Raw genomic sequence first — 8,050 nt, forward strand, 5'->3', positions numbered from 1 at the left:
CTTTGTAGTTTCCATGCTGGAGAATGATGTAATGGCTCTTATTAAAGGGAAAAAGATGAACTCTGTTCACTGCTGCTGCAAGAATGGTGATTAAGTGCAGTCTGGCAATGACAGCTCTTCCAGCACACTGAGAGATGTGATTAGCATAGTCCAGGCTGGTGGACAACGTGACAGACTTAAAGTGCAGATTGCTTCTCTGTTTCATGGACTGTCTGTATCTTTTCACTGAAATCTCTCTGCTGTATGTGTTAATAAGCTCTTTGTGTTCACAGTCCAGAGAGCTTCTCCGGTGCTGAAGAGAAGAGTAGCAGCTGGCTAGTTAGAGTTAGCTAAAATCATGGTGTGATTTTTAAGTCAGACATAATTGGGTTCCTGATAGCTCTGCATTTGTGTTGAATATTGGATAGGAGGTGCAAGAAGAGGCAAATTTTTGTGATTATGAACTTTGCAGTTCTTAGACTGGGCAGAACAGAGCAGAGAGGATTCCTGATTAAGCTGTTGTTGCTGAAGAGAAGTGCAGCTCCCTGAAGATGTCTTACTGACTCAGGGATGTGGGACAGGGATTCTCACCAGGGGGCTGTTTCTCATTCTCTCATGCTGTGCTTGCTTCAGCACGAGCTGGGAAAATGCTGATCTGGCCCTGAGAATGCAGGTACTTGGCTTTATAGCAATAAATGAGAACTGACTAAAAGGGATTGATTCGTGTTTGGGCACTTTAATGAGAGAATTCAGCAGGAGGATTTCCCTTTTTCAGGGCAGCTTGACATGTCAGCCACAGGCTGTTCACAGACTCACACACTGCTTGTCTTCTCTTTCTGTGGAAAAACACCATAATGCAATGCTCCTTCTTGGAAGGTGTATATTAAAGTAAGGGAGAGAGGCAGCAATTTGGTTCTGTTAGTAGGAGTCCTAATTTGCCTCAGAAGCTGCTCCATGTATGGTATCTGTTTCTTTGTGCTGTGCAAGTTCCCTGCTTTGTTCCTTTATCTTTTGAGCCTGCCCATGGGGAGGCAGCAGCCTCTGTTGGAATCACAAGAGCAGAAATGCACAGCTAAAATGGAATTTCAAGAAGTCCATAATAGCTAATCAGAGGTGACTGTCACACCTGCCTCTGCACTTGCTCATTGGTAACAATGATGCTCAAATCCCCTTTTGAATATCCTCTGGGTTTTAGCAGGTCTTGCACATCTCTGCTACACTGAAGGCTTAGAACATTCCTCTGCTCTAGTTGTGCAGTGGAGAAGTGATTTTTGTATTAGAATACCTTTTGGCTAATGCTCTGATTTTATATATATGAGAAAAAGCCCTGCCTTAGTCATGGTTAGACTGATCAGATCTCTAAAGGGAAAGCTTTTTCTGGCATCTTAAAACTGGACTTGAAAGGAGTGTGTCTGGGGTGAAAAAATCTGCACTACAATAAAATCTGTATTTTTTTCTTCTTTTGGTTGATAGCATTATTAAATAAAGGATTTGTTTTGACAACTGTTTCAGTTAAAAGCTATCAAGGTAGCAGTGGGCACGACTGAAATAAAAGAACTGTGGGTGTTTTTCTCTGCCCTGATAGTGTTTTTTGGGGCAGAGCTGGGTGTAGCTCTGGGGCCAGGACAGCTGGGATTTTTCTTATGGCAGGAAACAGTGCTCTGAACCCAGGCTGGGGAGTGAGAGCTCCCACAGATGAGCTCCCAGTTCCTGTGTCAGTGCAAAAAGGCAGCTTTGCTCCTGCCAAAAAGCCAAAATGTACAAGAATGTCAGAAGAGAAGAAATAAACGTAATGGGGTTTTATGAAGCAGCAGCTGGTTTTTTGCAGATAAATTCTACTGACCTGCAGTGCTTTAGTGTAGAGTAGTTTAATAATTAAAGGAAATGAGGTGATTCTTTTTTAAACATGCAGACAGTAATTCCTTCAGTCATGTGCCCACCTGGAAATTGTTATGGCAGCCAATAATCAAATATGCACCAGCTTCATTTGTGTGCCAGTGCAAGGACTGCAACAGATAGACAACAAAAACAGTTCCACGGTTGCTGAAATCTTTCCACTGAAAGGATTCATCAGAATTCAGCATCCAACTGTCTGGAGGTCTTCCTGCTTGGCCTTGCCTTCTGTGTGAACTTAATGAGAGCTGACAGTAATTTGAACACTTCTGGTAGTGTTTGGGGAGGTGAGAGGTGGCTGAGAATAGATAAGAGTCAGCTGAGACGCTGGCAGTGTCTTGGAGGGGGAAAAAAAGTGCCTTCCACAATTGTTTTCTTTCCCTGGGAGTGATTCTGTTAGTTGCAGCTGTAAAAGCTGCTTCCTGGCAGCCACTGTGGAAAGGTTTAAAACATAAAAAAGGCTTGGGCTTCCCAATGGGCTTAGGGATGTGCTTCCAGGCCTTGCCAAGCACCTTCCCAGGGACTCATTTTCCATTATTAGAACACGCATGGTCAGTAGCAGCAGAACCTCTGGTAGGATGAGCAGTTGTTCTCGTTTGGAAGAAGCAGCAGCTATGCTGCCACTGGCACCCTGACTAAAGGGACACCTGTCCCAGGTCACCCACAGCACAAATTAAAGGGTCTGACTCAGAGGCAGGAGTAGGGGAGCTTGTGGCAGGAGGAGGAGGAGGAGGGCTCTGGCATTTCCTTCCCAGGTGTGCACATTGAATCCGAAATAAAGAGTGGTCTATGATGATGTGACCTGAGCAGAGATGGATGTTCTGTAGTCAAAGGCTCCTTGGCATAGAAACAGAGAACACAAGTGGCCTGTACTGTGCTAATCCATGTTTTCTGGGAGTCTGGGGTGACAGCAGCTTGAGATTACCATGCACTGGTGTTTTGGGGGCTGGCTGGCAGGTTGCTTTCCCTCCTTCAAGGACAGCTTTGTGCCTGCTGCAGGGTGAGACCAGAGCCTGTGCAGTCTGCGGGCTGGGACCTAGAAGTGTCCCTGGCTGCCACTCTGCTGTCCTGCTGCAGGAAGATGCTGCTGGCTGCAGCCTGGCCTGCTGCTCAGGATGGTCCTGGTTCCGTGGGTGACGCTTTGTGTCCCCGTGTCCAGGGAGCACTGGCAGGGCTGTCCCCTGGGCTGTTCTCACTGGAGGGTGCTGGAGGCATCAGAGGGCTGAGAGCTCAGCTGGGGCTGGCAGGGAGTGAGCAATGCAGTCAGTCACCAGTTAAAAATAAGTTTGAGTTTGGTATTTGTGGGGGAGGATCCTCCTAAGGTGGCAGGAGCTGCTCAGAGGCGTGGCTTGGATGCCTGTGCTGGTCCCAGCACCAAATGAATCTGTTTTCAGATCACATTTCCACCAAATTCCCTGGCTGCACCGACCTGGCAGCTGTCTCATGCTGGCACAAGATGGGATTGCTGCCAGTGTTTATTCCAAGTTCTGGCAGCAGGAGTTCCCTCAGTGATTTGTGTGTGAGCTGAAGCATCTCTGTAAGAGCACCAGAGCTATTGATTGTAAACTGGGCAGCAGCAGAGACTCTGCCACTGGCTTGGCTGAGCTGCTCCAGGGTTTATCCGCCCTGGATGTTAAAACCCATCCCTCATTTCTGACCCAAACCTGCCAACAGGACTCTTGCTCTGGGTTTGGGGCCAGTGCAGGCTGTGGTGCAGGAGGTCTGGGGCAGAATTAGGCGGGTTTTGGGACAAGGGACTCCTGTAGAGCTGCTTGCTCCCTGCATGGGTCACCCAGAGTTAGGTTCACTCTGTCGGAGGGGGCTCCACACACCCTGCAATTACTGTAAATGAAAGTCAAATGATTGTGGGAGCAACTTTGTTGTAGAGTCGAAGGTGTTAAATAGGACAAATCTTACGGGAGAGCTAATTCCTTTTATTAGGTGGGGAAAACAAATTAGCTGGGTACACAAGCCCTTTCTGACATTATTGTTACTGTTATTATCCTGTAGTGGTGCTGTTAGAAATGAGGGCATTGCATGAGAGGGGAGGAGCATTATGCAAGTGTTTAGATGTGCTGGTAACTGCTCTCTGCTGACTTAATGATATGTTGGAGTGAAAGCCAGCAGCAAGGACAAGCATGGGAGGGAGCTGGGACTGCTGAGCTCTGCCTGGTCCAGCCTTGCCTGGACCTCCTGGAGCTGCCTGACCCTTGCCACCCCAGTAGCCCCTTTTCTGTACTTCCAGCAGGGTCCTGACCATAGCACATTCCCAGACTGAGTCCCCAGTGCTCTCCCTGGTCCCAGGCCTGGTCCCCACGGATGTCTTCAGCTTCCAGAGCTGCCCTGACTTGCTTGCAAAAGGTCTTTCTGCTCCTGCCCGTGCTGGAGGCAATGCCTCGTGTGGGTACCAGTGGGACTGGTCACGTTTCCGGTGTCATGTGCTGTCCATGACGGATGGCAGAGCCAGTTTTTCTGCTCCAAAAGTGGGACTGGGGAGGAGACCACAACACTCAAATACTCAGAGCTCTGGTTGCTGCCAGCCAGGCATTGAGGAGATCACTCCTTTTTCAGCTCCAGGTAAGGCCCTTCCCTTTTTCTCTCATGCCATCCAGGGAATTTACAGACTCATCTGTATATTTTCCAGGCTGGAGAAGCAGAGCAGGACAGCAGGGTGAATGAGGGTGCAGCAAGAGCATCCCTGGGACAGCTCATGCTCCATGTGGTCTTGGGGAATGGCAGTGGGGGCCTGAGCTTTGTGGGAAGGACTTCAGAATCCTGGCTGAGATGGGAGTGGGCTCACTGAGAGCCTGTTTTACCTGGGCTGCTAAGGCCATTCAGGCTTCATCTAGAAGGGTATGAAGACACAGCTTTGCTGCCTTAGCCAGAGGTCTGATCCAGCTGCACTTCATGGATAATTGCAGCAGGTCCGTGGGGACCATCAGCTGGTCGCTGGGTTTTGCTGGTTTGCCTGCCTGAGCTTTAGGAAACCAGCTCATCTGGGGCAGGCAAACCTGCCTGTGCTAAATGTGAAGCAGCCAAAGCTCCAGAGGAACAGGCAAAACTAGATCTGCTGCTCTGGGATGGGATAGGAAAAAGCTGAGCATTGGCAGCAATCAGGGGCCAGCACCCACAGCAGGGGCTGCACAGGGTGCTGGGTGGCACCACCCAGACAGGAGCTTGTCAGAGCCCACCCCATCTCTTGGAAATCAGCAGGACTGGTCCCCAGGGACAGGGGTAGCAGTGCAGGGGGGATTAAAGGGGTTTAGCCCCCCACAGAGGCATTTCTTGGCATGTGTGGATAGCAGAGCTATCCTTTCCCAGCCCTGGCTGCTGGACTTTGGCCTGGTTGCCCATCTAGTGCAAAGCTTGATGTTCACCTCCGTGCTTTCCCTCTCTGTACCTTGGCTTTCCTGAACTGCTCCCCTCTGGCAGTGAAGGCACAAAGCAGGGGCATCCTCATGGATTTGGGCTGGGCACACCGTGGGAGCCGTGGGGCAGCTTTGGTGAGCAGAACCTGGGCTCAGAGCGTCACCAACACCTTCTCCTACCCCTTCCCAGGGCTGCCTTTTCTTTTGTTAATGTTTGATTACTTTTAATGATTTTAGATTAAAATGTGATTATTTTCAATTAGTAGTTGCACTTCTTAATTACGGAGATGAATTAGATTGCTGTTCATTATTAATTAGATTTTAACTTTGCACTGATTGCATCTTCTATCAGTCACTTCCCACACTCCTTTCCTTCCCATCCAAACTCCCCCTCCCTCGATGCCACCCAAACCCCACTGCTTCCTGCTCCCCTGCAGCATCCTGGGGGTTTAAAAACCTGCCTGGAAAATACAAATCAGCATTATCAGCACAGAGGCTGCAACTGGCTCCTTCAAAAGGGCCAATAATACCAACCAGATGATGTCATTTTGTGGCTAAAAACCTTTAAAAGGAAGCATTAATATTCTGCCTCCCTCCATCACTGGCTGGAAGAGAAACTATTTCCTAATTACCTGCTGTGGCAGGGGAGGATCTGCTCTTCTCAGTGAGCAGAAGGGACCCGATCCCCTCACTCCTGCTGCCTTGTTTGTGTATGAGAGGGAGGTTTGACCTGCCCAGGCTATTTCTTTGGCTTTGTTTGAGCTTCCTATTTTAAAGCAAGCTGTTTCCTTTCCTTTCTTTTCATCTGTCACGTTTCAGGCACCTAATCAATGCTTGGGAGTTATCTTACCCTTGCTCTTGGCTTCTTCTCTGCTTTCTGCTGTCTCCATCTCCCTCTCTGCCATCACCCTGTCCCTCAGGGAAGGTTTCTTTTCTGCTGGGGATTCCTAGGAGCCCCCACACCTGCTCTTTATTGTTTCTTCCTCATTTAATCTGAAATACTTCTGTAATTTGCACCTACACATTTGCCCTGAGATTTCTCTGCCTCCATCACTCTCTACTTGCTGCTTTCCTGGGCAGAGGGGGCTGCCTGGGTGGGCACAAGGTCTGGTCCTTTTGGTTTTTGTGCAGCCCACAGGTTGTTTGATCTCCTTCCCTGCTGTTTTTGGGCGGTAGAAATTACACAGGGCCTGTGTGAAAACAGAATATTCCAGGGAAGTGTTTTTATCCCTGAAATACCTTCCTGCATTCTCTGTTTGCTCCTTCAGGTCCTCTCTGTTCCATAGGTGTGACTGTCTCGTGCCCCAGAGCTCTTTGGCTTTGGTGAAATGTCGACAATCCTGAAATGTGAGTGTTTGCTGTGGGCCCAGGGTACCTGCAGGGTTTGTGTGTGCTGGATGCTGCACGCTGGCAATGAACCTTCCTCTGTGCCCCGCTGTAGGGTTTGGACGGGAAGATAAGGAGAAAGAGGAGAAGGACAAGAAAGAGGAGAAGGAAGAGAAGGAGAAGACTGAGGGAGAAAAAGAGAAGGAGAAGCAGAAGAGGAGGAAGAAGGGAGAAGATAAGGTAGGGGAATGATGGAGTTTTCTGCAGAACCATTTTCATCTGTCTGTAAAGTCAGACCCATGGCAAACCCACACCTGTAGCAGATGGTGCTATGCTGTCCACAGCCCAGAAATCAGTGTCCATGGCTTTTCCACTGAGAGACAGCTGTCTCTTTGCTCTCAACATTCCCAGTTAGTTCTCCCTCCTTTTTCTCTCCCAATGGGATGCTGGTGTGGACAGAGATGCTGCCTGCATTGTACACACTGTGAAATCCTTGCTCTTTGCTCTGGAGGGCTCTCTGGTGCTGTGGTCACACGTGGCTCCACAGCAGCACCAGCGGTGCCAGACCTGGCTCTGGGTACCCACAGGACCAGGAGTCTCTCTGACTTGGAGCTCTGGCTCGAACAGCAGAGTGCCAGGCTTCCCAGTGATGCTTGTCCCTCTCTCTTCACCCCAGCAGGGAGATGGGGAAGAGGACAGGAGCGGCAGCAGCTCTGACTGTGACTTGGAGGAGGTAACCTCACCCCCAGCTCCGTGCCCAGCCCCAGCCCTGGGGCTCCTACAAACCCCAGTGGGGACGCTACCAAACACCTGGGATGGGACACTCAGCACTCCCCTCACATGCTGTCCCTTTTCTTTCTGCTCCTGCCCCAGGACCAAGGCATTGCCAAGGATGATGAGAAGGAAGACAAGGATTAGTCTTCTCGTGCTGGAGCACACTCCCTGCACACTCCGAGGAGGTGGAGATGGAAACAGCAGTTTGTGCTGGAGGGCGACTGGGCCACTCTTAGCCAAATAAAGATGTTGTGGTCTCCAAAGAGAAATGCTATTTATTCACCCAGGCACACCGCCTACCCAGTGCTGTCTGTCCCTCTGCAGGAGGAAACACTCAAGGAAAAGCAATAATAGGATCTGGGGAGCTGGGAGAGCAGGTTTTGTACAAGAACGTGATAGAGTCTGGAGAGAAGTGCAGCAGCTCTGCCTGCCTGGCTCTGCATAGTCCCTCCAGATCCGGCACCCCAACATCCTCCCTGTGCCCTCCACGCCGTTTGCTGTGGGATGGAGCAGCGTGAGGGGGGACAGACGCCTGGTGCTGTGCTGAGCTGTTAAAACTGATTTCAAATTTATCAGAAACAAACGAAAAGCAGTTTTAGGGGGGAAAAATCCCGACAAACCTCTCTCTTTTTGCAGCACTGACCCCAGCGCAGCGGCCGCGCCTGTTCATCCCCAGCCCCGCCGCCGAGGGCCGGCATCGGGCGCGGCGC

At 50.1% G+C, this 8,050-nt stretch overlaps 1 protein-coding gene across 3 annotated transcripts; it reads left to right on the top strand.

The window, feature by feature from the left end:
- The first annotated feature begins 199 nt into the window (after positions 1-199).
- LOC131583832 (glutamic acid-rich protein-like) lies at positions 200-7,566 on the top strand. 3 transcript variants are annotated; one of them, XM_058848342.1, is made up of 5 exons: positions 200-2,627; positions 6,527-6,587; positions 6,682-6,806; positions 7,243-7,299; positions 7,440-7,566. In XM_058848342.1, the coding sequence occupies exons 2-5, from the start codon at positions 6,569-6,571 to the stop codon at positions 7,482-7,484; spliced, it is 246 nt and encodes an 81-aa protein (XP_058704325.1). In that variant the 5' UTR covers positions 200-2,627; positions 6,527-6,568; the 3' UTR covers positions 7,485-7,566. The 3 variants fall into 3 exon arrangements, with proteins under 3 accessions (XP_058704325.1, XP_058704326.1, XP_058704324.1); XM_058848343.1 differs by lacking the exon at positions 200-2,627 and adding an exon at positions 3,086-4,449 and having other exon boundaries at positions 6,509-6,587; XM_058848341.1 differs by lacking the exon at positions 200-2,627 and adding an exon at positions 3,087-4,449.
- Positions 7,567-8,050: the final 484 nt, after the last annotated feature.

Source organism: Poecile atricapillus, chromosome 13 (assembly GCF_030490865.1).
Source record: "Poecile atricapillus isolate bPoeAtr1 chromosome 13, bPoeAtr1.hap1, whole genome shotgun sequence".
Classification (NCBI taxonomy): Eukaryota; Metazoa; Chordata; class Aves; order Passeriformes; family Paridae; genus Poecile; species Poecile atricapillus.

What these genes read in the sequence shown, in the direction of transcription:
- LOC131583832 (XM_058848342.1), top strand. An exon ending in GGAAGAAGGGAGAAGATAAG is followed by an intron (nt 6,807 to 7,242) that starts GTAGGGGAATGA and finishes TCTTCACCCCAG; the next exon opens with CAGGGAGATGGGGAAGAGGA. An exon ending in CTGACTGTGACTTGGAGGAG is followed by an intron (nt 7,300 to 7,439) that starts GTAACCTCACCC and finishes CTCCTGCCCCAG; the next exon opens with GACCAAGGCATTGCCAAGGA.